The following is a 27,880-nucleotide window of genomic DNA, read 5'->3' as shown; positions in this document are numbered from 1 at the left end:
CCCCCAAACACATCTCTATAAATAACTAAATAATCTTTGCAGGTTCATCAACAAGAATCATGAAGTCTAATTTTACATTTAAGTAAAACAGACATTGCATAATACCAACTTGCAACTTGCAGGGAAGCATTGGTCTTACGGAAGACATTTTGTTATATTTAGGTATGAAAATTGGTTTATGATTGAATCAATACTATTTCTGTTGTATGAATTGATTACCAGTAGTTACACAATCATGTATATCATTGTTATGATACGTGTATTTACATTGGAGGCATGGATCAATTATCTAAGAAGCAAGTAAGAAGTTTACCACTAATAAACCAAAATGTATCTAAAAACCAAGTACATTTAACAGCAAAAACTTCTGGTTAATTAAAAAATTTACAAAACCAGAAGTGAGAATTAGGAATAAAGCACAGTCCACAGAGACCTCAATTACTTGCTGATACAATTATCTCCAGTCCCTTTAGGAGCCTACGCTCTCATTTTGGAAGATGGTTAAAAAAGGCTACACATATGCTGTACATCTTCACATGATCTATCCTTTACTGCCTTACATTAAATCTTACAGCACATGAGGAAATCTACAGTCTGAGGTCTCAAGGCCCCTCAAGGCCTGTTCTACGTCTGTATGGTCAGTTGTGATGTTAGCTTATTTGCAGACATCTAATCCAACTCAAAGCTGAATGCTTCATAAATGTTTGCTGCAAAGTCTCTTGCAGATCCAACCTTGAACAAGTCTTGGAAGTAGTTGTTATCTGAGTCACACAAGACATGGTTAATCTGTCCATTAATAATAGGAATGATTTTGGCCAGTGGGAGATCAAGGGTTGATTCAAGCTCAATGCCTCCAACAGCACCAAGTTCTGTTGAAAATGTCAGGTATAAGTTGTACAAGTTTGAAAAATTTTAACCATTAACTAGAATTCAATCTAAAATAATCAGAAAGGACCATGACCTATTTGCTCACAGAGCTAATCACATGTAAGAGTAATACAGGAATATATGTAACTCTTCCATAATAATTATTTCTCTTACAAAAATGCAATCTTACTTCTCTGTCGGAGATTGGTCAAATGAAAATTGATTTCAAATGTTACAAATATGAAACAGAAAGGAAAGGATCTTTAAAGCATTTTTGAATATGACTCAATTGATTTCTGAGTTTAAGACCAATAGCAATCAATTCTTGATTGGACTACACATAAAATAACAGGGTGATTATCAGAAATGTAGGATAAATTCACATCTCAGACAAACTGTCAAACTGTGCTGTCACATGCAATGACTAAAATAACACAAATACATGTAATTGTGCATGTATTTACACAAAGCGTATTACAAAGAAAAACAAACCAAATATTTTAATTTCATAATGTTTCAATTGTGTATTTTGTTCATCACAATATTTTAATGTATTATCTATTTTGGCAGTTGTATATCATCCTTCAAAATTCATCAGCTGGAAATTTTTTCAGGAAAAGCTGATAATTTTTTCCAGCTGCCAGCTCTTATCTACATCCCTGTACATGCAATAGGTATTTCTTTGTATTAGTAGCATGTACACATGTGTAAAATTTAAAAGTAGAGGCTTATGAACTCACCTAGTTCCTCAGCTTGAAAGAAGGGAATCATATTGTGCATGACATGAGCAAATCCAGCATCTAAACACATCTTTAACACATACAGACAGTCCTCACTTTCCAGAATATCAAGAGTTTCCCCTATTAAATTCTTGAAGTTATCATCTCCTTCTTTACCAACTGTGTCACACAAACTTTCAACATCTGTGGGCAGCATGAATTTTGTGAGTGGTCTCATGTGATGACCATTCTTAGTTGGCTGGTTTGAAGCATCTTTTAATTTGCCATTGATAGGTACACTGTGGTTTGGAAATTCCATTGACTGTCGTATGTGTTTGATGAGTCGGGTCAGTTCCTCAAGGCTGAACTTTTCTTTCAAGGATATCTCACCTAAAATGTCTGAAAGACAAGGTGAAAATGAAATCATGAAAAATAAAAAATTAAGCTTTAAAACATTATCAACATGATGGTCATTTTTTCATGTATTGGCTTCACATTGGTATTTTCCTTAGTCAACTAGGAAACTTCAGCAACCATTGAAAAGTATTTTTTGACAAATTGCAAAAGGAAGCTGAGAAATAACACATTGAACAAGGAGTGACCTAGACAACAATATCAACATGAACAAATTGAATGAAATTATTGCCATACAGTTTTAAACCATTTGAGATCACCCCAACATATGATTACCAGGAACCTGTCAAACCAGTCTTTTTGTATTGTAGCTATCAAATGTAATACACAACTTCTCAAATACCTTAAGTTTATGATATTGTTATCGCATACCATAACATGAATCAAGTTTAATGAAATTTTTTTCTTAAACTCTTTTTGGCTGATAATACTGCTTTCTTAAACTTAAAACCACCAAATAAAACTGTAGCACTGATGCAATAGAGTTGTAATAATGGTCCAGTTTGACTTAAAAAAGTTCTCCTCTACAGCTGAGTCAATGGACATGTCAATATCAGGAAAACTGAAGCCTAAAATTGTAATTTTTTTGGCATTCATTTCTGGTTGGCTTTGGAGGAATATGATAATGTATCAGTATTTATTTCACTCACTTCTTGTTATTTACCAGAAAATTCAATTTGAAGTTCCCTTTTTCCTTTTTTTGCCAGCCAATTTCTTTTAAGAGTTTGGTATTTGGTAGCTTACTCCATGTTTTGCAATGACTTTACTTTTACTCTAATCAATGGTACATGCAAATGCTGTGCAATACACTGTGAATAAATTACTGATGGTTATAAACTGAATTAGACAAATAGTAAATACTGTATCACTTTACCCCTTTTGTGGGAAGCAATGTGAATGTTTACACAAGTGAAGTTAAAGAAAGCCTAACAAAACTAATTCTTTCCCAAAATAAAATTAATACTAACCTTGAAGAAGTTCACACCATGTTTGCAAAAAAGTTTTTACTAAGCATACCATATGCACAAACACATCTCTCTACATTACCTAATGTAACAACTCATTGTGACTCACTAAACTGGGCTCAGGATTGTATACAAATGCGTCAAGTTTTGCAATAGATCTCTATCCTGCAGACTACTGAGCTGATAAGGTTTTCAAATATATTCAGTATATGAAAGTATTGAATATTTCAAATGTGATTACTGGGGAAAAGAAATAGAACATGGACGACCATATAAAATAGTTGATGCGAAGTTAAAAGAATGACTAGATAAACAACACAAACATATTTACTGATCCATTTATGACATCCCCAGCCCATCCTAGCCCAGCCTGAAGCCTAAAATTTTCTGTAAGAACTGTGCATTATTATTCCGTTTTCAAATTCAATCCCCATAAAGAGCCACAAAAATTCATAAGCCTGCCAAAAGCAAGGTTTGAAGCAAAGAGTGTCTCCAACAGTGACATAATATCAACTGCTGATATCAATTTCCTAAGCTGCAATGCTACTGGGTTAGGATACGATATAAAACTATTTAATATATCAACACTAAGTTGAGCCCAAAGACTGAAAAAAGTGTTTGATTTATAATTTAAAATGGTTCAATTTGAGGCTTAAGATCCCCCTTTAAACTGCTGCAAATTATCACAAAGATTTGTTTTATACCAACATTTCTGAAAAAGTTGTATTAATTCTTCATCTGTTATTGCAATTCAAATAGCTTAGTTCTTCTGCATTTCACAGACACATCAGGTTTCATGCATCACTTTAAGGGTTTATTTGGAAACAACATAATGCCCAGCTCCCAATTGGCTTTTTAGCTCAGTTGGTAGAGCACTGCAATGGTATTGCAGAGGTCTTGGATTCAAATCCCATACAGGCTGAAATTTTTTTCAGGCCTTATTTTCACTGATGCTTATTTAAGTAGTGTTCATTGCTGCAAAGATCGCTCTCATACTCACATCATGTTTTGTTTACAAATTCACCTATGGGTGAAAGAATTGGAGTCAAATTTCTAAATTGTTTCAACATTTTCTACAAGTAGCTTGCTAATACTTAGATTCACAGCTTCGTGGTAATCAGCAAATCAAGGAAAATGTATGTATTAATATTGTGTACTTAGGGGTAAAAATATAATGTTGAGATGAAAGGATTAAGTGTATTTTTTTTTTGTTAATCTGGCTATTGAGGAAATGGGTTGCAACAGATTAGTTCTTCTGTGTGACTCTGTAAATGTAAACTTTCTCGGGAAAGAATTAGGTCGAATGAAATATATTTTCGGTGCCCTATTCAAATTAGTAAGTGTTAAACAACCATTTCTCTGAGCTATCTTCTTTGGCAGCTTGGAAATAGCTCAAAGAAAGGAAGTCCATCAACCATTAGTTTTACCTTCTACAGTTCTCCTGATCTCTTCTATCAAAAAATCCAGTCCATCACCCATCAGGTATCTAACCACGGCAAGGTACCTCTTCTGTAGTCCCTCAGCAATGTGTACCTTCTTTCCATTTTTTCCATTCGAGGCTTCTCCCGTCATCGTCAAGCTATCTAGATACAAGTAACCCCCAATAATGTTCAGCTGCACTCTTAGGAACACAAACAGCATGCATGATGAGTACACTGACGCTATAGTACGGGTAAAACTGAGAACTTTCAGTTGCTCCCAAAGCTCTAACTTGTTAGAAGGCCGTTCACGAAGTTTTCCAGTTATTGCTTCGCAGTTGAGTTTCTCCATCAACGCATCGCGTAAATTTGGCACCAAGGAGAATAACGTAATGGTACAAGTTCTCTGATTGCTCTCAAAATGGTGTTGTTTCCTTGCCTGTTCGACGTATTCCATTTCTTGCTGTCGCTGCCACTCTGCAAAACGCCATCTTGCGTAGCGACTAAGCAGGTAAACTCCACCGACAACTGCTCCTGTGATGAAAAATTTCCTTCTGTGCCGTCGAAGGAAACCTTTGATAGTTTCCCACATATTGCTATGGAGAAGAGCTGATCATCAAGTGAACAAACTTCATCTCTCACTGTCGTGACTATATCTCGTGCTCTGTTTGCATAGAACACCGAGCAATTAGGTTCTACTTCATGAAGTAAATGGTGAAGTGTCACATTATCTGCAAAGAAGATCCTGGTACCCCTCTCGATCTGGTGCTTGTAAACTTTAAACTATGCTGACTAGATTAGGTATTTTATCAGATCAAGTCTGTTCTTCTGCATTCAATCATTTGGTTACTTATTTCCTTGATGGACGGACACATTGTACTTGAGAAACAAGTAAGTTAGCATGAACAAATGAGCCTGCGATCTTACGAAGCCCGTGAGAGGTCTTCGAGGGGACTGGTACAAATAGGTAGCACTGTTTCAATGAAAGGCTGCTGCCTTTCTGTAACATATTTTAAAACTCAGGGTGGGTAAGCCTCAGGAAGGGGGGAAGGGTGCGGGAATACTCGGGTCGATTGTCGCTCCTGGTCCTACAGAATTCCTATTCCATTATGGTCTATTCTGTGGCCAGTTATAGACCCCATCTTAGTCACATTTAGGAAATGTGAGTTTTCGTAATCGCAGCGGTAACACATTTTTAATGTGATACTTCCCATTTTTATATCACTACTTATCAGAATGAGCCCTTAGAGATTGTGTTAGCATAGTTTTAGGCATAATTTGAAAAAACGAGCATAATCTGTTCCCTTTTTATAAAAGTTGCACTTCAAGCATGATCGGCATATTTTAAAATTTTTTTTTGAGAGAAACATCACTAGAGTCATGACTTCTTTGGTCTCTAAAATTGATTATTTTCAAGTTCGGTCCATGTTTCAGTCTATTTTCAAATTTTCAATGTCTAAGGTGAAGTGGATTACCGTATTTCTGTGTAGTTCGTCGTCTAAGGGACTGGGCACACCGGAAGTAAAGACTGCGTCGGTTCACAGGCGACAAATAGACATGGAAGGGAAACGTGATGCTAATATCGTACATTATGACACATTAAGTCACCGCTTTTGATCTTGGAGTAAGTCCAGTAGTTAATAATGTTTTCATAGAGCAAATATTAAACTTATTTAAAGGAGACACCATGCTTTATTGCAAATAAATGTATAATTTGAACTTTTTTGTTTTTTTTTCTTCTGGAAATCGTACTTAGAGAGAAAATAGCATAATTTTAATATCAAAAGCGAACATTATGTATATAATATTGAGAATACTTTGGACAAAAATTGAGCAATACTAGTACCCAAGATATTATCATGATGTTAAAGATCTCTTGGTATCATACAAAGAGCCTTCCTCTTCCCTCCTCCCGATTCCTCTTGTTAACAAGGTCTTAATGGGGCTAACTGTTCGTCGTAAAACAGCCAAAAGATTAAGCTTTTAGGCGTAAAAATTGACGTATTTCAATCGTTAGTCGAAAAAAAATTAATCGTAAAAACTTTTTCTGGTGACCGCAATGAAAAGATATCAACCGTTAGCCATAATTTGGCCACATTTTAACTGTCAGCTGTAAACATCAGCCCTTTTAGATCCTCAGTTAATAGAATAGAATAGAATAGAATAGAAACTTTATTAAAGTGTCAAAAACCGTCTAGCCAGGGAACAAATCCCTTACTAAGTTAAGTCTGTTTTGTAAGTTTTGTTTATTTTTCCTTTTTGTTTGCCACCAGTTTCGAATTCGTAATAAAATTAGATCGTCCAGTAGAGCGGAAACTATCTAGTAGGACTGACCTTGACAACGATATAAAAGTGACAAGTTCAGATTACCATTGATTGAAATCATCACAATCATAATATTTGTATATACACTCTTAATAGTTCAAGGTCAAGGATGGGAGAGGGGAAGGGAGGGGAGGGAACAAGAAAAATCATTCTCCTCGAACCACTATTTACATTTCAGTCAGTTATGTAAACATCACGTATTCCCCTTTAAAAGTATGCTTTTGGATGCAAATGAATGCAAAATACTAAATATCTTATGTTATCTTATTCTTGTGTTTTCCACTGTCACTTGTAATGCTCCCAAGGCCTTCGAGAGAAATGTTTCTTTGGTGGGAAAATCACTTCCGTGACGTTTAAAATGGCATAAAAAAGCGGAGTTACTTGACTGCGGAACCTGTACTTTTCTTTATAGAATAAAGAAATGGAAAAAAAAAATAGATCAAAACTAAACCATTTAATAGCTCTTTATAAAATTGCATACCTTTTACAGTAAATTTCGCCGTAATTAAAGTCAGCTATTTCTAGTTGGATGTCAAGGACGATTAAAACATAATTGTCTTTAAGTGTAATCCTCTGTATATCCGAAACGAACTTTCAAACAGTGTTAGGGCCTTTTTGGTTATTTATTTCGTTTCATTACTTTTCTTTACAAAAAATATGGGTTCCGGAGGTTCTGCGGTCTGCTAATCAACGAATTAATGACACCAATAAAAAGGCATTCACAAAAGTTTATGTATAGTCTCAAGACTCAGAGCCCAATACTTAAATTTGATAGATTTTCTCTCCATTCTTTTTAACTCTATCAAAGCAATAGTTCATTGTCAACTTGCCTTGAAAAAGGACCTGACTCTGTAGAACGAGATGGAAATACTTTTACTTTGAGATTAATATGCTTGTGTGCATTTTGATCACCCACGCATCAAACTTCCGCAAAGTAAAATTTCCACGAAAAAGGAGTTACAGATAGTACGGGTCTCATATCTTTTCAGTTAGAACTGTGAGATCATATCGACTATTTTGGAGAGTGTTAAGCGTGGGTTTTTTTTTCGTGGTTTGCTTTGTTTGACCGCGCAGAGTTAAATTTTAGCTGTCATTTACCATAGCCATCAAAAGGTGCGTTTGTAGATTATGATAAGTTCATAGTTTCTGAGTAGAAGGTATAAAAACTTGTAGTTTTATCATTTAGTTAGAATTGGGATGCTCTTCTGCACTTAACCCGAGTAAGCCCTTACAAAGTTGTATCACAGGGTTTCTGTTCATCAATATCATAACTTTTGTGTTTCGTTTTTGTCGGTAGATGAACAAACAATTATATCTTTTTGTACTTTTGCGAAGATCTAACCGACCGAGCCGCTTAGTTTATAAATAATTAAAATGGGAAATACCCTTCTGCTGCCGATCTAGCGCCTTACAATAGAGCACGTGCACTACATGCTCGATTTATCTTCCGTTCCATTTCCGTTCCAAAGGAAAACAACTACTTTCTTTTCTGCTGAGTAAAGTGGAAGTGGTTCAATTTTTTTTACCCATGGCATGTGATGGGCGAATACTAGTAACATATCTTTCATGAGTCATGTCTTAAAATAGAGAACAAACGGTGAAAAACACGTATAATCATTATGACAAAATAAATGGCTTGAAATATTTAATTGCTTTGTGTGCTTAGTAACCTGTCTGGGCACGTATTTCAAAAACACCAGCAGATGGCTTTTTTGTTTCTGTTATTTTGGTTAATTCCCGTTTTTATAATGCTGAATAAGCAAAATTTTGTTTCCTCGTCTTTCTAGTCCAATGCAATGAGAAAATATGATTTTTCTGCCTAAAACGCGTTCAAAATAAGCATGGGACGACTTTAGCGATTTTTTACGAGCTAGAAAAGTTGCGGGAAAACTTTGAAGTTGGCGCGCGTCATTCGATGACATCACTGAAATTGAGAAAAATCCACGAATCATGGAAGCCGTTTTATATTGTGCCCAATCAACGTCGAACGCTTGATCAGCCAGGTACTTTCCGCCATGACATCGGTTTAAATATGCAGGGTTAAGACTCGCGGGTACGAAGACGTGAAAAATATTATCTCTTATAGCTGAGGAACATTTTTAAGAGCCAAGTCTTAAATTCCACTCCCTTAAACTGGTGAGTAGATCGAATGCATAAAATTTATCGGAAAGTCTTTTTCTTCCCGAAAGGTTTTCTTATTTTATTGATCGCTATGTCCAAACGTGACAAGATATTTTGATCGTTGAAGAATTGATTGAAAATTTTTTGAGAATAGCCCTCTGTCAAGGTTTCGATAGGAATCTTTCCAACAGTTGTTCTTTTATGTTTTTACAACGCTGTAACCCGAGATGAATTTGTATTTTTCTGCGGCTGTAAACGGCACGCGACTCCCTTAGTGAAATTTGCTGGAATGTTTGAAAGGGACTTAGTCTAGTAGGTTAGACTCTTTTTGGTCTCTTACTCCTGTGGAAGTAAAAAAAAATCAAGTTGTCTGAGGTACAAACCGTGTCAAGATAATAACGAATAGTGATAAATTCAAGTCGAAGTTGCGTAAGAAAGATTTGAGCATCGAACATGCTTTCTCTCGTTGTAGTAAGAAATAAGCCCAAGTTTAGCTGGGTTTGATGTCTGTTTCATTTCACATACATTTTATTCGCAAATAACTTGTGTTGGTGCTCAAACTGTTGGTATATTTTCTTGTAGTGAAGTACATATCAATTTTTAGTATAGGTTGGGCCAAAAAATTCAAAACAGAAGTTATGTTTTTCATCGAGACGCTTAAGTTGTGTCGACAATACTATACGAACCGTGCCCACTTAATTTTCGACTATGAAAATTAAAAATAATCTATTTATTTGTTTATCAATTGAAAGGTTAAAGATGCGAATTAAAACTTGGCTGTTTTCCATGTGATAGTCTTTCAAAACTAAAACAAAACAGATTGTCCCAGGAAGTCTGAATTCGTTGACTGGCATCGCTGTTGTTGTTGATTCCCATTCATGTAGAGTGGGGCAGTTATGGGTATCACATTGGACTAAGTGTTACTGGAGGAGGGGGTTATTTTTAGAAACACATCTGATCAGCTAATTATTTGAAAATGATAGAATATGACTCATAAAAATCCATTGTGGGCAAGTATCATTGATAGTGTGGAATAAAAGCTTTCATTGTCTTGTTCTAATTTTAGAAATGTCAAATCTAATATTAGACTTGAAGGATTAATAAACGGCAGATTAATCAGTTTAATAAACAGTATAGGGATACCGGACCAACAAGCATTGTACAACTGAAAACTTTTATAGACTTGAAAGTAATACTTGATTCAAACAGAGGTATTTGTTCTATGAATTGTTTCTTTTTTGCCATGTAAAAGATTGTGACTGTTTTTTTTGCTTTTGATTTCTTATACTTAAAAGAATTCAAATGTGAATATTTTTTAAGAAGCAGTGATTTTTAAGTGCTTTCATTTGGTAGTGTAGATTCAGTCACAGAAATAATAAATGTTGTAAATGATGAAGAAATTTTCCACGAAAATTGCTAGTGTGACGAGTGACAATCACATGGTGATTGCTTGATTCTGGTGCATATTTGAGTTTAGGTAACAAATTTTGTTTAGATTTTCTTTAAGCAACAGCTTTTGAAGTCCAATACTTTCCTGTACTATGAGAATAATAATACTTTTAAAAAAATGTCACAAAGAATACCTTCTGTAAATATTGACTTAGATATCAGATACTGTGGTTGCCTTGGGAAACTGACTACAAAAAATTGTTTTGCCTTCTTCTGAATGGTTTGTGTTCTTGCAGAATTCTAGATGCTTGACATAGATATAAATTAACTCTGAGTCAGTAATAAAATAAAATAATTTTTTTTTTTTGCTATTGAGCACATTTCATAATGACTACTTGTACATAATTTATTTTTAAAATTTTCTCTCTTCTTGCTAGCTGGAAAAGGCATTTTTTTTTCATTTTTGGAGACTGTAGGGGTGTGTTATAACTTGCTGAATCTTGTCCATAATAACTTGTAGAATGTAATGTTAAGTCACTCTCTTTTTTTAGATTGGAGGATCATGGCTCCTGGTGGGGGCTCCAGAAGACAATCAGATGATGAACAGGATGGTAATGGTGAGCAAAGGCCATCTTATCAAAGAGCCAATAGTGTAGACGAAGTATCAGGGCAAGCACCAGCCATTGTCACCACCTTTTTAGGCGAGTGTTTTCGTGCAGATGGCCTCCCCGTTCCACAAGAACTGAGTGAAAATCAAAAAAGAGTCAACAAGGAAGTGGCTCATGTCATTCGTGACATTGGAGATCGTTTAGCGAATGATACCACTTTGAACAATTTGATATCACAAGTAGTTGTCTCCAAAGACACTGCTTTTGATACATTTCTTCAAGTTGGGGCTCAGATATTTAATGATGGTAAAGTAAATTGGGGACGAATAGTGACTCTTTTCTACTTTGGCTACAAGCTAGCATTACAAGTCATCAACCAAATACCACTCATCAAAATGATTATTGGGTGGGTGTGTGAATTTATCAAGGACCGCTTGGCCAAGTGGATTTTTGAACAAGGAGGATGGGTGAGTCTTGTTTTGTTTTTGGTTTTTTTAATCCAATATGAATGTCTACTATATGAAAAATGTTTGTATGGTTTTCACTCAGCATTTACCAGTTTTGTGAGATTATCAACAAGCAAGGAAAGTTTGTAATCCAGTGAGGCATTTATTCTTTAATTTAATACACAGCCATCATCTAATGTTTGTAGAGTTTATTAAAAAAAAAAAAAAAAACTCTACAGGCATCTTGTGCACATTGTCATGTCAGAGAATATTGCTTATAGAATTGCCATGTACCCAGCTGTTGTTACTGATGTCTTGGAATTGAAACTATTTGAAAATAGCAGTATGGCAGAAAATGCTGTTCCAAAATGGCAAAACAATACATAAACCCTGCTGACTCCCAGAAGTGATTAACATGTTATGTCTTCTCATAATATCTGTACATTGTCCAGCAAACCAGTAATGAGAATACTCAAACTTATCAGGAAGAAGTTATCTTGATCTAACATGAAATTCTCATAACTAATTTACAAGGAAATGTGTAGCAGTTAGAGGGGAGGATTAGCAATCAGATCTGGGGAGTTAAAAGGGTTAAATCTTTATAAATCTTGCATATTTTAGTTCTCCCACTCAAAACTAATGTAAAGCTCCTTTTTTTCTCCACACCTGTTTCAAGTACTGTATCTTTTGTGCTCTTATCAAAAAGCTCTTTCCTTTTTGCAGGAATCTGTGGTTGATTACTTCAAGGCTTTGAGAAAGAAGCACGATGTTCAGGTTTACTTTGTCTTCAGCTGTATCTGTGCTCTTGGCTTTTACCTGCTATATCGTAAACAGTAGTCAATCATCAATGAGGAAGGTCTCGGACAATAAAATGATATTGCTGTTTAGCCTTTGCAACAAATTTCACTTTGTGAATGTGAAATATTTTGTAATTTACATTGCTTTAAGGTTTGAGAGACAGTTAAGAAAGTACCTGCTGGCATACCCCATACTTTTAATGATTTATTTTTAAACACTAATGGTGCGTGCCATAGGATCTTATAATCACAAGACCAATGATGATTGTAATATTATTATAACCAAAATTATAAATTAAATTACTGACAGTAATTTTACTTGCAAGCAGAATAATGGCACTGGTGATTGTATCTTTCTTTGACCCTTTCACTCTCAGCAGTGACTAAGACATAATTTCTCCTTACAGCATGAATGCAATTCAAGCAAACAAGTAATGAGAATTGCAAAAAATAGTAACTGGTGGATTATCATTTGCTCCAACACCAAATTCTTAAAACAAACTTAATACAAAACATATTGCCTGCAGCAGACAGTAAGGTGAATTTTTATCAAGATATTGAGAGTGAAAGAGTTAAATGAATACTCAGAAATGTCAGTCAGTGTCTTTGTGGCCACAACAAAGAAATTCTTGAGTAGTGTATGAAACTTACCCTTGTCAAGAACATTTTCTGATGTAGCCATACTGCACCAATCATAATCCTCCATTCATTAACAAAATTGTGGGATGTGTTGTCAAGGGCTACCTGCTATATACACAAATTCTCTCCAACCCCCTTTCCATCTTTTTGTATTTTTACTGTCATCGCTCTTATTGTAATGCTTGCTGTAAGGGCCACTATTGTTGCCATTACTATGTAAATAGAAATGAAATTTTGTCATATTTGTTTAATCATTGATTAATATAGCAGTTGACAGAAGAGGAAGTCACGAAATGGATAGTATTGGTTAACCCCAGTTCAGCAAGAAGTATGTTATTACAACACTCATGATGAAAGCAAAAAGGGCAGCTTAACTTGTGTACATTTAAGAGTGAACCTGCTCAGCAAGTTTTATTCTTATTTCAGAGTTATTATTCCTAATTAAAAGCAAGTTAAGATAGAGGTTGTTCAGTTTCTTTTGTCTTTTTGGGTTTGAGAAAATTTTCTGTTTGATTTCTAATACAGTGGGTGGCCACTGATGATATGTTGCATTTGATTTACCCCTTACTGAAGGAGTGGTGTAGTATGCTGGGACTCAGCTTTAGTTAAATGACTGAAAAAGATACCTACACAAAAGCTTATGAGTGTGGATGCTCCACTTTGCTGTAGGATGTGCATGGAAAAAAACCCTCAAGTAGCGAGAACACCCATTTGAACACACTTCCCAAGTATTTACATGGACAATTTAGTCATTTTCAAATTATTTTTTGTGATTGAAGTGCCAATCAACCCAATGACTACTGCACCAGCTCACCTGACTCCAACAAGCAACAGGTTATGTTATCCTGCTCTATCTGTATCTTTCTTAAAGGTAGCTTTTACATCCAAGTTAGGCAAGGGAAAAATTTTCCGAGATGTTAAATATAAACCAAGTCAGTGAAGACTATTTTACACTCGGGGGGGGGGGGGGGGATGAAAAAAAACTATTGCCGGGGGTGCATGTTTGTGGATTGGTCTAGGGCCACTTAAGTTTCTAGACTCATGCATGCTCCCCCACAAAACCAGAAAATTGGATACAATCCCAGAATTTTTTTCGTTGTCTTTTTCTTACACTTATTCTTCATGCGTAAAAATGTTGTGGTACGAGTATAAAAAAGCATGTCTGAAGTTGCAGGCCACCTGTGGGCATGTATGAATGTGTATTCTATAGCCCCAAAAAGGGCAATTCCAAAAACCTTTGCTATTTGTTTTCCTTGCTTCTCTAAGCTCACAAGACTTTCTAGGCCTGATTCGAATGTTTTTTTGCTGGAGAGGAAGAGTTACTCCTCAAACACGTCATGAAGGAAGTGGATGTGAAGGCTAAAGGGCGGTGGACATCGATGGGCATGTATCTGTTGTCGGTCCCTTAGGACGGGGCGACCTTTGAATAAAGACCCTGGGTACGAGGTTCGGAATATGACTTATTTAATGTTATCGACTTGTAAATGACCTCTTTTAGCGTTGTCATGCAAAATAGTTCACAACTCCTTCCGCGAAAGGCGATGGAAGTTTTGTTGATTCGTGAATTTGCAGCATGACATGAACCTGAAAACTAGATGAAGGCAACATTCAGACGGCTTTACTTGGTTGATGGCTCGCACTCATGGCTCATGGCGATTCTCGGGTTGTTGTGAGCGGAGGAATCATACTGAACAAGTTTCGAAGATTCTTGGAGCGACTGTCTCAAGAAATCGAGGAAGACCAGTTACAAGGCTTGAAATTTCTACTGAAGGGATCCATCCCCTCAGGACATCTGGAGAAGTGTAGCAAACCAAGAGATTTGTTTTCAAAAATGATACAACAGGGTCTCTTGGGAGAGGACAACTTAGGCAACCTTGAGAAACTTTTAACGGACGTTCGAAGGCTCGATCTCGTGAAACGTGTAACAGCTTATAGACAGAGCGAATCACCAGGTAATGTGACAGCATTGGGTTTTCCTCATTTTTCTTTGTAATTAGAATAATGCCGATATATAAATGGTTGATTTTTTAATATCATAAGATCAAGGACTAAATTAATTCATAAGTGCCCTAAGATAAAACCAGTGTTATACGCCGATCAATTCGAAGCGTCAACGCGCCCTCCCCCTCTTGGGCATTTGAAATTTTGCAGATTGGTTTGTTCAAATTCCCGTCCCCAAATTGGGGCCAAAAATTGCGTTCAAATGCCCTACCCAAATCCCAGATTTGATTTTAATAATCAGTGAACAGCAGTTCAATGTATCCCAGCCCCTGGAAACATGACTGGACTAACACATTCCAACATTGCAATACAAAAAGAATAGACGAAGAATACTGTGGTTTCTCACAAAAATCCATTATTTTGGAGGACAGTTAGCACTGTTATATTTTAAATAAACGAAAAAAAATTGGAAAAAGTTTTAAAGGATTCAAGGTACTGAGGGTCAAATTAAACTAAGTGTACTAAGTACAGGAAATGCATGACAATTAGATTCAGGGTAACATGATTGAATAAGATCAAGTCAGTTCGAAGTAAGAGAGGGTAAGAGAGGGTTGATAGTCCGAGTCATTTGTTTTTGATGCAATAAAAAAGTGTTCATTTTACCAAAGACAAATTTTATTTGTTACTTCTGCAGCTGTAGAGCTGGTGTGCTTCTCTTTTGGTATGCAAGAAGCAGATGTCAATGTGCAAAAAAACCTTGTGCACAGCATGAATGCATTTCTGGGTTTTGATCCCTCAGAAATACACCTAGAAAGAAGTGAGCAAGTGGGAGTCAATTGGTGGAATTTAAATTTTAAAATCCCCAATAGGAAGGAAATGGTAGACAACCTTCGATGGGCTGCTATTCACAAACTCCCTTGGCTTAACCATTGCGGGGTCAAAGCAGTGAGAATTGGCAATGAATCCCAAATTCTATTGCAGCCAATTACACGCTCACTCTCTTTAATCACTCCAGGTGAGTGTTTGTAACAGTGTGGATGTTAACTCATAAAAATGACAAAGTGGAATCAACCAGCAAAATGGTCATCACAATTATTTACTTAATATGTTAATTGAAAGTAAAAGATGACAAACTTTGGAGATGAGGAAATTACTAAAATGATAATAGAGAAAAGTGACATAGATGCTCATGTTCATAAATCAAAGCAAAGTGTTGGGCTTTGACTTCAAGCATTTAACTGCAAAATTGGAACAGGCTGTGGTGTTTGAACCCTCTCGAGAATTAAAAAAATTTCAGTCAACAATATAAGTTTGCATAAGATATTTATGTAGTCTTACTGTAAGTTAGTAAATGATGTGAATCAACGATGACTCATTTTTAGTCAAGGTTAGAGTTAAATTTTTTCCAAGCAATATTCTTCTCAGCATAACAGGTGTGGAGATGTATAGTGGGATATCAAAAATTATCCGGTCAATTACTGTTAGTAAAATGTGTTTTTCAATAGGGTGATATTTTTGTAGCCCAAGTACAGTTAGTCGTTTAGATTTGTTGTTTTGATATTAACCCATTTCACTCTCAAGATCCCAATATCAATTGCTCAGTCAATCACACAGTTCTTACAGTCGTCCTTGTAGCCCCAACAATTTGGTGTTAGATCAGAGTGCCTAGTTGTTGCTTTGATGAGTTTTTCCTCATCACCTCTCACCTTGACAATTTAATGAAATTATGAGGAGAACTCAGAAGGAAATAACTAGACTAAAAAAAATCTACCAGTAACTTTTTCCTTGATTTTTCCTTTCTTTGCCATCTCATCCTATTTACAGCTGATATACAGACTTGTGAACAAAATTGGAAAGAATGTTCTGTGCATTTTGATATGCTGTTCTGTTCTGTGAATGTTTTAATTTTTTTTCTGTTTTCTTTGCTGCATATACAGATTGCAATCATGATGATAAAAACCTGGACCTGATTCTAGTTGTTGACTGTGCTTTATCAAATCCAGTGCTGTTACAACGTCTGAAGACTCAACTGAGGTATCTGATCAATGATATTTTCGACAGTTTCCATCTCAGACTGGCACTCATCAGTTACCAAAACCATCAAAGGCATCCACGCCCTGGAATGCGATCTGGTGATCCTCAAATCAATAAAACAGCACTCATACAAAAATTTACAGACAGAAGGGATGCTATGAAAGAAACCATAGAGAACTTGCGTCGTCTTGGAAGGCCAGGTGGAACAAGAGGGCTAGCAGATGGACTGGCACTAGCAGTCCAACTCAGTGAAGTTGGTGATGACAATGATAAGTGTCGCAGAAACGCCATCAAAGTCTGCATATTACTGCGTGAGTGTAAAGAAATTCATTTGTAATGAATTATGAGAAAAGCTACAGGGACTCAGTGCCTGGATAATGCTTACAGCTGTAGGATTTTGCCTTGCTTATATAATACCCTCTGTGGCTGCAAAGTATAGGGTTACTTCCTTGAGGTTGTGGTAAAGCTATGAATGAGACAAGACTGCTTTCATTTATGCTTTCACATAGAAATATTTAGATTATTACTGTAATTTGATAAGATTCATGAATCATGATTAATAGCATTTTGGCTTCATCAATTTGATTGCAGCCATATTGGATCAAAGAAAAACTCTTGAAAATTTTCGGTGTGAACATGGCCATGATGTGATGAAGCTCTGTCATCAGCTTACAAAGAATTATGTCACTCTTCATACTATTGTGGTCCCCCAGCCAGAGCCAGCATACATTCCGGACCCAGCACATGACTTAGTGACAGACTTTTTCACAGGAATTTCTCTAAAGACAGGTGGTAAATTTTTCCAGATACCCGATGTCAAATTTATTTTTGAGGTAAGAATTTAAAGGCTCTTTACCCTTACACTCCCAAGATCAGAGAGATACAGTATTGTAGATAGATAGATGGTTTTATTAAAATTACCCTTGCAGCCCAAGGGCTGAATAACAACAACTTTTACAAGAGTGTAAAATGTAAATTAATCATAGCTACAAATTATATAATAATAAATTAAGAAAGTTAATTCATAAGAATTTAACAATAATAAAGGTTATCATTATGTAAACACTAATTTTAATTAAGATAAAACTAAAATTATTCGAAATCAGATCAATTAATATATGAGTTGTACAAGGACATGCTATTGGCAATGGCTTACAATAAAACTGTCTCTAAAATGATTGGTGTTAAAACGCAGGACTTGGAACTTGTGATTTTCCATGTTCACAACATGCCAAGGCAAGGTGGCGGAAGTAGTGAATAAAGTTTGTGATTGTTGTTATTACTTATCTCTTTAAACATTGAATTACAATTGCCTCTCTCATGTCATACAAGGTAGGTATGTTAAAAACTTCTAAAGCCTGTCTATAAGATAAATCATTAGTGCTTATTATGCGTAGTGCTTACTTCTGCTGGTGTTCTAACTGATTGGAGAGATATTGTGGTAGAGCAGTATCAAAGACTGGACATGCATATTGTGCAACTGGGCATATGCAAGTGGTGTAGAGACTCATTTTGCTGGCAAAATTTCAAGGGACTACTTTTCAGGAATTTTCCAAACTCTTGTTTTTATCCATAGGAACTTATAAAATCTGATTTTCTGTGGATGTTAATAAGTTCTAAAATTTCAAGGGAAAGTTTTCCCAAAAGTGTGTGGCAACTATCCTAAGAAAATTCTCTTATATTGATAAGTCTTGCCAAATGAACTTCAAGTAAATTGCTTTCATGACTTGATTTTTTGTCATTTGGTGCACAAGTCAACTGAAATCTGTTCATTGACTTGAATCAAATCCTGACTGGAGGGTTTTCTTTGAAAAATGTAATTGCTTGTTGATAACTTCATTAATTTATCATTTCACTATAATTATCATGATAGTCATTTTACCAGTTAAGGTCATGAGAACCTGCAAAATGTGCTATGATATTACACCATAGAACAAGTCAAAAAATACGGAGCAACAAAATTGCCACTATGAGCACTCCAAATTTTGATTATTTTTTTCCCTTTTTTAGGCTTGCTTTTTAAAGAAACAACTATTAAGCACAGCATATTTTTTTTGTTGGTCACAAGTGAAACTTGGTGAATGGTTTTGTTTTTGTTAACCAAAGTTGGTTTTTTACGTCTTCCTTTTGTGTCTTTTACGTCTTCCTTTTGCGATCAATATGATGTACAGATAGGCCATTGGATGTGTTTTGCAAACTAAATCAAAGTACCAAGAAATGAAATAGTAGTGGAAGAATAAATCTTTTATTTCCTTGCCCCTTTGGGGCTTGGAAAAATAATAGTGAGTTGATACAACTTGCCAAATGTCCACATTTATTAATTAAAACAGTGTATGTTAACCATTGAATAAGGTGACTAGTATATGATTGTCATTGACTGGTTTGACATGCAACTTTGCATTTATTGTATGTATTAGTCTTAGAGCGGAAACAGCCTAATATTATCTATTTATAAATTTCTGGTTAGTGAAGTGGTCAAATGAGTCTTGTGATCTATAGAAATTATGTATTCCACATAGGAACCTATCAAACCTACCTACCTGTACCTGTGGAAAGCAAATAAAACACATAGTTTGATCACTGACAGGTATCTTATTTAACCTGGACTACATTGTAGGGGTTTATTTGAGTTTTAATGGAGGTGACTGTTCCTTAAAAATCATTGGTCATGAATTGATGACTGAAGTAGCCAGCAAAATGTAAAAAGGGTACAACATTACTGGAAAACTTTCCTGCCCTCTTAGTTTAAGAGTCAGTTAGAAGACTTAACGATTACTGAATATTTGTGTTTGATTGCCTTGGCTAATTTACCTTTTGATAGGTTGCCAGGTGTATAATTGGTGCAAATATCTCTGAGGAACATCTCTTCGGCACTGCCTATGACATTATTATTGAGGAAATCAGAAAGACAGAAGGTGGAGATGTCTCCCTAGAAGATCTGAATATTAAACTTCAAGAGGGCCTTAATCAAAGATCTTTTCATGTCAGTCGTGTGCTATTCAATGGACAATTGGCCATTGGACCAGCTACAAAGTTGGCAAAGAAATTCTCACTGGATGAAGACTTCCCTAGTGCTTGTGAGACATTTCAGTCTGCTCTGGAAAAAAGGCGTCAATCTACCCGTAACATTGTTGCAGCACCTGGAACACCAAGTGATGTTGACATGGAGGAAGCACAAACTACCACCTCGCAATTTTCATTATCAACTGATTGTGTAATAACCACTGAAGTCTCAGAGAGGATACTCCAGAGAGTTGTTCAACGGAGATTCTGGCCTGGATAATGATTAAGGCATAAAATTTTAATTCTGTATCTGGCATACATGCATGCAAATTAGCTGGTTAACATAGAGGTATGCTACATTTTGTATCTGTATGCAGTATTCACCTAAGCAAATTCTACTTCTTTGTAAGAATCTAGTCAACACATTTTCAAATATTATTTCAAAGGTGGAGAAAACTCCATTAGGATGCCACATAGTGGAAGAAATATTTTAAAATCATTCTTAAAAGACATTTGTTAGAATATTGTTGGCTAGTCATAAGGTATGCAATTCAGTGCACCTTATAATGATATTCCACTCTTGTGATGTAGTTCATATGGTTCAGTTTTACCCTTGGTTCAAATGTCATTATCCTTTGTTTCAAATGAATTTGCATCTATTCAATATTTTTGAAAAAGAAAAAAAAAGGAAAATTTAATGCAAACCAAGGAGAAAATTGATGGAAAAGCTCCACAGTATTCTGACTGTGAAATACCAGCAACTTTTGTGAAATGTCAGGTGTACCACAAGTAAGAGTTTAATGTTTGACTAACTAATACCTTGACATGAAAACCAGAAGATGCCAGTTCACAGTCAGTGCTTACATGAACAACAAGATCCCCCTTCTGAAAGATGGGAGAGGAGTGGTTGACATGTACCCTGGGATTTCTTTTAGCCATATGTAAAGGTACATTCATAGTTTAGTAAATTGAGGATCTTATTTCTTAACTTTCTAAACCAAGACCTTTCATATCTTATTATTAGCTGCACTTTTTATGTTGTGGTGCAAATAGCCAAAGGAAGCCCAAGCATGAGAATGCAAGGGAGAATTACATTATAAAACATTTATTGTCCACTGGACGCTAAAGAGTATTTAAGCAATAGACCGCACTTTCCATGTATCAGTCTTCCAGTGCAATAATCCATGTATGATTTTTGGAAAACATATGAAAAATTTGTAAGTCATGAGCTGGAGGTAAGTGATTTACAAATTTTTTTAAGTATTCTTCTAACATTCCTCATGGGTTATTATGCAGGTAAACTAACAGAGAGTGGCCTTTAGCTTTTTTATGAAAAAAACTGAAAGCAGAACATAGTTGTCTGATTATTTAAACAAAGGTTAGCCATTGTTTAACAAAACCACATCCTAAACAATCCTCAATTTTGGTGAACTTTTTATCAGAGCATTTATTTTTGTGAACAGTATAAAGAGGGCTGAAAGCTAACAGCAGAAGGGCATTTATTTAATTAAATCCACCCCCTTATATACCTTAGGAAGCCTGAGGTCCACTGAATGTGCAAAACTGTGGTTTGGGTTACACTTTGTTTAAATAACCAGCCCAGTATGTTTCAATTTTTCTATGGGCTCATCAGTGCAATGAATGATAGGTTTCTGATCAATAAGGTTATAGATTAATTTTCATTTTCTTTTAAGATTGAATTTCCATGAAATCATTCATAAATATACAATTTAAATAGTATAAAATTGGACCAAGACACAGTTTATGGCTCCAGCTGCATAACAGCTGGAGCCAAGAAGGAATATGTCTGAAACAGTGTCTTATTATGTGAATGATGTCAACCAAATGTTACCAAAGTCAGATTGTATATCCTTGACTTTATAACTGTTATGCTGCTCTGTAAGAATTGACACATTTTGATGTCATGTAGTTATAATAAAAATGATCAAAAGTTTGGAATGAAGAAATTAGGTCATAACGTCTTACATATTACCCAATATCAATTTTTATATCATTTTTGCTGCCATTTTTGTCATATAGAAGGGCTGTATATTTTAGGTTTGCTGCTTTCTCACAGGAACCCTAAAGGTGATACAAAATGGCTGCAATAAATTATAAGTTTGCTGTGAGGGGTGTTAAGATATTATTCTAAGTAGTAGGGGTGTACAAAGCAAAGAACAATTTAAGACTCAATTTAATGTTGAAAGTGATGACATCATGTAGGGATCTTTCCTTCAACGTGTCATAAACAGGAATCAATCGAAATGTGTTAATAATTTATTCTGTTAGATACGGGAAGAGAAATTACTGATGCTGTATAAAGCTCTGGAAATGAATTTGATAGCTACACAAAATGTAATCCATGGGGAACACCAAATTGAAAATTGACTGTAGACGAGCAATTGTCTGAAGAAAACTAGTTTTGGGTCCACTTATTTTAATTTTTAATGACATCTATCAAATTTGGCGGGATTTTCTTCAACCAGGCTCTTTAAATTAATTTCGCAAAGTCCCTTACGAATTTATTTTTCTAAGAAAATTTCCAAAAATGACACTTTCCATGACTATAGTCTACAAACCAGCTTACATAGCAGGAGTGTGGAAAATATTTTGGGATCCTACTTTAGCATCCTGGTCAGGGGCATTTTTTGCCATATAAGAGGAGTAGACATGATCTGTAGGACCCCCTTCAGTAAGAGGGGAGAGAAGGGGTGGACGTGCACTCTGGGATTTTCTTTAGCCAGATGCATGCACTCCCGAGTAAATTCTTTCTTAACTCTCAAAACCAGGCTCTGTTCATGTGGAACTGAGTCTCTATCGCCTTAACAACCTTCGAGTGATGTTCAAGGAGTAGCAGGTAGGGCTCAAAATAAGAAAGTCTGATAGATTTTCCGAGCGGGGACGTCATTTAGCACGTAAACGGAATTGGAAAAATGCCAGGTTACTAAGTTAGTGAAGGAAAATGGCAGATCTGGGAGACGTCTTGTAAACAAAGCTGAAATAAAAGTAAAGCAGAACAAATGGCATGAAGTTGGTGTTGCAGTCTGGTTATGACTGAAGATTATTATGTCTCGGAAAAAACGTAGGAATAAAGGGCAACGTTCTGGAAAGCTTCAGAAAGCCCTGTGTAACAACGATGTGAATGGAAGAGGTAAGCTCAGTACTCTCTCCTAAATCTTGTTTAATAATAAGCAGCTATTAGAGCTTCGGGTCTCTTCCGACCTTAGTCTGAGCCATTTAATAAAGCTCTTCTATTGCTTTTAATTTGTTGACTTGTAGAGATAAGTTCCCAATTTCGTCTATTGTGAATTGAAACATGAGGATTTTGAATGAAGAATGTTCTACTGTTGAATCCTTCCGAATCATTAAAATAATTTAAGCTTAAAAAATTGTAAATTCTACTCAATTGCAACTTTTCCAGGATTTCTTCTTTCTTAGCCTCTCAGTGATGGAGATTGAAATAAGGGTGAGGCGTTTAAACGAACTTGCGACGGCCGGTGATTTTTAGGGATTCATTATTTCATCTGCACCTAATACCTACATCGGGTAGGTTTCCGGTCAAGGAATTTGGATTTTTAGCATTCTTTCAAAGCTACTCACGGACATTGAATGCCTCTGTTTACATTTTTAAGAGGTGGAAACTGAAAATCAAGGGTGCACGTTCTTGCCATCTTTAGCTTGAGTGCAGGTTAAAGAGGAACACGCCTTTGCAGAGAGAGGAGTGGAGGCTGCATAGTTAATTGGTGCATTTCACCTAGTCAACTGTGGTGGCTAATTGTTTTAGAAATCTTTTCATAGTCATGTAATCTAATTCCATCTGTAATCATATGAAATTGGTTTCCTGTTTTGTGGTTGTTTGATTTTGTTTCTCACTCAAGTGATTACAGATTGAATTGGACTCTACTCAATTGTGTTTTCGTTAATATGGATGTTGGATGTGATTATAACACCGGTGGCATGTTACAGTGGAGGGTTCCTCCTGGCTAGTGTGTCTCATGAAACATAAATCATAACCCAACCTTATAGAGGTACCTCTTTGTGATATCATTGATCAATGTAGATTAATGCTACTGATACCAAAAATGTTTCAGATCCAGTGGTTGAAGACTTTGTTAATGCCAAACATGCAAAGGAAGCACTCAAGCGAGTGTCAAAAGGATTTTCATCAAGTGCAAGTATGTTTGATACAAGTTATGCATATAAGTGCTCTTGGCGTAAAAATGAAAGAGATTCTGGTGTAACTCTCTATAATGTAAAGGATCATGACTTCTTTACTGCTTAAATTTAATTCTAGCCCATAGAAATATTTTTTTTAATGATGTAAATGAGTTATTAATTTAAGGGCATTTAAACAGTTATGATAGTTTTTCGTGCTAATCTTTTGATTATCAGAATTCATTGTTTGTTCTTCTGTGTTCTTCAAAGTGATATGACATTTAAAACAGGCATATAATTTCTCTACAAATCTTTGCTCATTCTTTTTGACAAAACAAAGTTTAAAAATTGTTCATCTAAGGTTTAAAGGATGTGCATACTATCTCTCAACCTCTGAAGTATTCTCTATGGCAGTCTACCTAATTATGGTTCATGAGAACACATTGCATGGGATATTATAGATTAAAAGCGTGTGATATGTATGTTCCTTTTACAGCAGCAATAGTTACAGAAGCAGAAAAAGAAAACATGATCCCCTGGTATGACAGAACTGACTTTGATTCACTGTCTGATGAAGAGGATGAGAAGTCATCAATTGGTATCCATGAACAACAATCCACATCAACTTCCAGATCACAAAGATCAAAGAGGAAAACAAAGAAGGATACTCCACACACAGAGTGTAACAAGAATGGTTTGTTATATCCACTCGATATATGGTGTTTGCTAGCACAGTATATTGATCCTGAACATGTGCAAAAGTTTGCATTGATCTGTAGAGGAGCAAGGCAAGCCACAAACACAAGGATGTTTTGGTGTAGAATCTATAAATGTTACATTAGTAGGCCAAACAAGCTACCTGAACGACTACAACCACATAGAATAGAGTGTCGCCCCGGACTACGTGCAAGGATTATAAGAGCTCTTTTCCATGGCTATGAGCCATTTAGGACTCGTGTTGTGTCTCATAATAACTTAAAGGATCCAGACGTGTTGGAAGGTCACATGTGCATATCAATGTGGTACAAGCAGGCCTTGTGCAAGAAGCAAACTAAGAAAATCTGGGCGTTTTATTTCAAGTTTTCTCAGAAAACAGCTGGCATGAAAAGTAAACCTCGTTATTTCTCCAAAGAATGGTTGGCACAAGTTGATGACTTGAATTACAATCCTGAAGATGGACACTCCATTCTTCAAATAAATTGTGTTAATTACCTGCCTGTTTCTCCTGTGCAAGGTCATGTATTGACAAAAGCTTCCATTGGTGTTAGTCGTGACATGAAGTATAACAGCATTAAGTTAATTTTTCATTCACCTCGTAGTGATGGCCGATATAGAAAGGAAGAGGGAAACAGTGTTATCCTTGAGCCAGCATATGATGCTAAAGTAATTAATTGGTGGAGTCCACTTTATCCTCACTGTGAGGATGCATTGTAGAGTACAAAACCACTAAGAGTGACTAGCAGCTAATTTCTCTTTGCAGTGATACTGTTGAATCATTTATAAAAATTATCAGAATAAAGGTAATAATTGCCAACCTAGGAGCTTTGATTTTTAAATGACTCTCCTTGGCTAGCACCAAAGGAAATGTATAGAGAAGAGTATGGAGAATTTGGGTACTGATGTTAGGGTGTAAAGGGTTAACCCTTTAACCATTAAGAATGATTGCATCTCATTTCTCCTTACAGTATCACTATTGAATCAAACATTAAGGTCATGAGAATAAAGGAGATGATCACACACCAGAGAAGCTCTTAAGTATTGAACAAATTCTCCTTGTCAGTACCATTGGAAATGTGTAGGGAACAGTGTGGAGAATATGCACACCAATCTTAAGGTGTGAAGGGTAAATGATTAATACGTCATAGTCTAGGTTTACTACAAAGTATAATCAATTCATTGCGAAGACCATGTCAATAATAGCCATTGTAATCAATAAAACATCATCTGCAATATATTATCAGTTTGACTTTGTCATTGTATAAATTAGGTAAAAAAAACCAAACAATTGCGTGTTCATTGACTTTTCAATCACGCAAATATATTTCACATGTTTATTGATGTTTTATTTTATCATAGTAGTAAAATTCCCCAAAATTTAGGTCTAATGCCTGTATTCACTTTTGATTGGCCACTTAAGGACATTCATTTTAATTTGTCTGTAATGTCTTTTAATTCATCAAAAATTGAAAGCATTTTAAAGCAATATTATGAATACTCTATCTGTCTTATTACACCTGTTCCTCGGCCCACACGGATCCCTTCTGCCGAGCACATTCACTGTATTCAGTAATAGGACTGTGTCATATTTTGAAAAAGGCATGACAGGACGGAAACCGCGCGCTCAGTAAGTACCTCCGACCGTACCCGATCTTCGTCAATTTTATCAATCAATTTTGGAGCTAGCTAGGGGCGTTGTAAATCAAGGCCATGAAACCGCAACGGATGCACTGAGTCAAGATCCGGCGAAGACTACAGGAGACACTTCATAACACGACTTGTACCAAGGACTGGATAGAGATTAGTAGATCTGGCATATCGTCGGCAAGCGAAGATGCTGCCTTCACTCAAGTGCTTCATTCGTTTTTTCTCATGAAAGTGGCTCAACTATATTTTGAAGAAAAAAAATAAATGAGCAATCGAGATTGTGCAATGTAAGAGTCATTGATATCAATACGATATTCAGCAGACGGGTAGACAGTGGCGGATCCAGACCTTGAACTAATTTTTTGTCGCTTGCCCTTCCGGCTTTTCTTCCTTCTGCGATTTTTTTTTTACTCAAAATAGAGGGGGGTGGGGGGGGGGGCCGGCAGCCCCCGAGCCCCTCCCCTAAATCCGCTACTGATTAATATTTTGTATATTTCTACGTAAAATCAATACTCTTGACCAACTTACAAGTCTTACTAGGCAATGCATAACAGTTAGAAGGCAGAATTCCTAATCACATCTGGGATTCAAAGGATTGAAGATTGCGCTTTCTCAAACTCCGAGTTCAAGTCAAGTAGATGCAAGGCGTGTAAAAAAAAAACAGAAAAAAACACGAGACTTACATGGTTTACATACACAACAGGCTGTTGGAGAAGGGGGTTCAGGAACTGCCGCTAAATACTCACCCTGTAAGGATAAAGAGGATAATACATTGGAAAAAAATTAAAGCTACTGTTTGTATTGAACACATACTTAAGAGTTCAATAGAGACAGCCACTTCAACAAACTTTATTGCAGTAAACGTTCATGATGATACGAGAAAACAAGTCGAGTCTTCATTCGTCTTTCCCTGAAATCCCATTTCTGTTTCGTTTCAAGTCACTACGACGCTCTTCAGCAACTAAAAGTCTGGAAACGTCTCTTCATTGTGTGCGTCAATCAATTACGGGAAATACCGAAAGTTCTTTAGTTTATGAAGTCCTCCCTTCAACTTTCTGTCTTTTTAGACAAAGATCAGGTGAATGATTAAACTTGGCCTTATGAGCTTACTTGTGCTGATGATTGCATGCGATGATGATGATTGTGAATAAATAAACATGTCCAAACAAAAACAAAAAAAACAAATTTTTTTCGTGAACCTACTTCTCCACATGAAGTTCCTTTCGTGAAACACATGGACTTTGTTAAAACCATGAGCCCTAGGCATGCGCTCAGATGACACATGTCGTCTGTAAACCAGGGCGGGTCCTTTGGAATAGGCTGCGATCATAGGGTTTTAAAAATCATGGATACAGCTAGGCACTGTAATTTTTTTTTTGATAAATCTAGCGAGAGCTAGGATTAATAGAATATATTAGTAACATTTAAGGAGCATTCGGAATTTGACCTATAAGTCAGTCTTCAACGAAACAACCTGGTTTTGACGAGTCATACAGGGTGGACCACTTTTCTTTCTATCTTTATTCTCAGCCTATGGGAGGAGTGTCTCGATGGGGTTAACAGTTAGCTGTAAAGGGTTCTTGGTTCCACGACTTGTTTTTATTCGTTCCAGAATTAGTTTGGATTAATGTCAATATCTGAGAAACTGCACACCTACCCTTCCCCTAACCCCCCC

The 27,880-nt window shown here is 36.0% G+C and overlaps 4 protein-coding genes across 5 annotated transcripts; 3 read left to right on the top strand and 1 right to left on the bottom strand.

Moving 5' to 3' along the window:
- Positions 1 to 7: 7 nt before the first annotated feature.
- LOC131769103 (peroxisomal biogenesis factor 3-like) lies at positions 8 to 5,258 on the bottom strand. The gene is made up of 3 exons (XM_059084849.2): positions 4,393 to 5,258; positions 1,608 to 1,985; positions 8 to 869 (listed from the first exon to the last, which is right to left on the bottom strand). The coding sequence occupies exons 1-3, from the start codon at positions 4,973 to 4,975 to the stop codon at positions 670 to 672; spliced, it is 1,161 nt and encodes a 386-aa protein (XP_058940832.1). The 5' UTR covers positions 4,976 to 5,258; the 3' UTR covers positions 8 to 669.
- Positions 5,259 to 8,683: 3,425 nt separating this feature from the next.
- LOC131769104 (apoptosis regulator BAX) lies at positions 8,684 to 13,168 on the top strand. 2 transcript variants are annotated; one of them, XM_059084851.2, is made up of 3 exons: positions 8,684 to 8,844; positions 10,770 to 11,293; positions 11,996 to 13,168. In XM_059084851.2, exons 2-3 carry the CDS (start codon positions 10,781 to 10,783, stop codon positions 12,107 to 12,109), a joined length of 627 nt encoding a protein of 208 aa, XP_058940834.2. In that variant the 5' UTR covers positions 8,684 to 8,844; positions 10,770 to 10,780; the 3' UTR covers positions 12,110 to 13,168. The 2 variants fall into 2 exon arrangements, with proteins under 2 accessions (XP_058940834.2, XP_058940835.2); XM_059084852.2 differs by lacking the exon at positions 8,684 to 8,844 and adding an exon at positions 9,968 to 10,040.
- A 1,015-nt stretch (positions 13,169 to 14,183) lies between these two features.
- Positions 14,184 to 21,815, top strand: LOC131769083 (uncharacterized). The gene is made up of 5 exons (XM_066170921.1): positions 14,184 to 14,660; positions 15,344 to 15,664; positions 16,587 to 16,994; positions 17,275 to 17,516; positions 19,505 to 21,815. The coding sequence occupies exons 1-5, from the start codon at positions 14,351 to 14,353 to the stop codon at positions 19,964 to 19,966; spliced, it is 1,743 nt and encodes a 580-aa protein (XP_066027018.1). The 5' UTR covers positions 14,184 to 14,350; the 3' UTR covers positions 19,967 to 21,815.
- A 799-nt stretch (positions 21,816 to 22,614) lies between these two features.
- Positions 22,615 to 25,795, top strand: LOC131769108 (transmembrane protein 183). Its single transcript, XM_059084856.2, has 3 exons — positions 22,615 to 22,837; positions 23,778 to 23,861; positions 24,338 to 25,795. The coding sequence occupies exons 1-3, from the start codon at positions 22,753 to 22,755 to the stop codon at positions 25,273 to 25,275; spliced, it is 1,107 nt and encodes a 368-aa protein (XP_058940839.1). The 5' UTR covers positions 22,615 to 22,752; the 3' UTR covers positions 25,276 to 25,795.
- The last annotated feature ends 2,085 nt before the right edge of the window (positions 25,796 to 27,880 follow it).

The sequence above is a fragment of the Pocillopora verrucosa genome, chromosome 8, assembly GCF_036669915.1.
Source record: "Pocillopora verrucosa isolate sample1 chromosome 8, ASM3666991v2, whole genome shotgun sequence".
Taxonomy (NCBI): Eukaryota; Metazoa; Cnidaria; class Anthozoa; order Scleractinia; family Pocilloporidae; genus Pocillopora; species Pocillopora verrucosa.
Note: the sequence above shows the minus strand (reverse complement) of the source record. Positions and strands in the feature narration are given on the sequence as shown.

Excerpts from the sequence above, each read along its gene's own strand:
- LOC131769103 (XM_059084849.2), bottom strand. The coding sequence starts at position 4,975 with ATGTGGGAAACTATCAAAGGTTTCCTTCGACGGCACAGAAGGAAATTT. Across the intron at positions 1,986-4,392 it reads GATCAGGAGAACTGTAGAAG|ACATTTTAGGTGAGATATCC; the intron begins GTAAAACTAATG and ends CTTGTCTTTCAG. Across the intron at positions 870-1,607 it reads CTTTCAAGCTGAGGAACTAG|AACTTGGTGCTGTTGGAGGC; the intron begins GTGAGTTCATAA and ends CATTTTCAACAG.
- LOC131769104 (XM_059084851.2), top strand. The coding sequence starts at position 10,781 with ATGGCTCCTGGTGGGGGCTCCAGAAGACAATCAGATGATGAACAGGAT. Across the intron at positions 11,294-11,995 it reads TTTTTGAACAAGGAGGATGG|GAATCTGTGGTTGATTACTT; the intron begins GTGAGTCTTGTT and ends TCCTTTTTGCAG.
- LOC131769083 (XM_066170921.1), top strand. The coding sequence starts at position 14,351 with ATGGCTCATGGCGATTCTCGGGTTGTTGTGAGCGGAGGAATCATACTG. Across the intron at positions 14,661-15,343 it reads TAGACAGAGCGAATCACCAG|CTGTAGAGCTGGTGTGCTTC; the intron begins GTAATGTGACAG and ends TTACTTCTGCAG. Across the intron at positions 17,517-19,504 it reads ATGTCAAATTTATTTTTGAG|GTTGCCAGGTGTATAATTGG; the intron begins GTAAGAATTTAA and ends ACCTTTTGATAG.
- LOC131769108 (XM_059084856.2), top strand. The coding sequence starts at position 22,753 with ATGTCTCGGAAAAAACGTAGGAATAAAGGGCAACGTTCTGGAAAGCTT. Across the intron at positions 22,838-23,777 it reads CAACGATGTGAATGGAAGAG|ATCCAGTGGTTGAAGACTTT; the intron begins GTAAGCTCAGTA and ends AAAATGTTTCAG. Across the intron at positions 23,862-24,337 it reads AGGATTTTCATCAAGTGCAA|CAGCAATAGTTACAGAAGCA; the intron begins GTATGTTTGATA and ends TTCCTTTTACAG.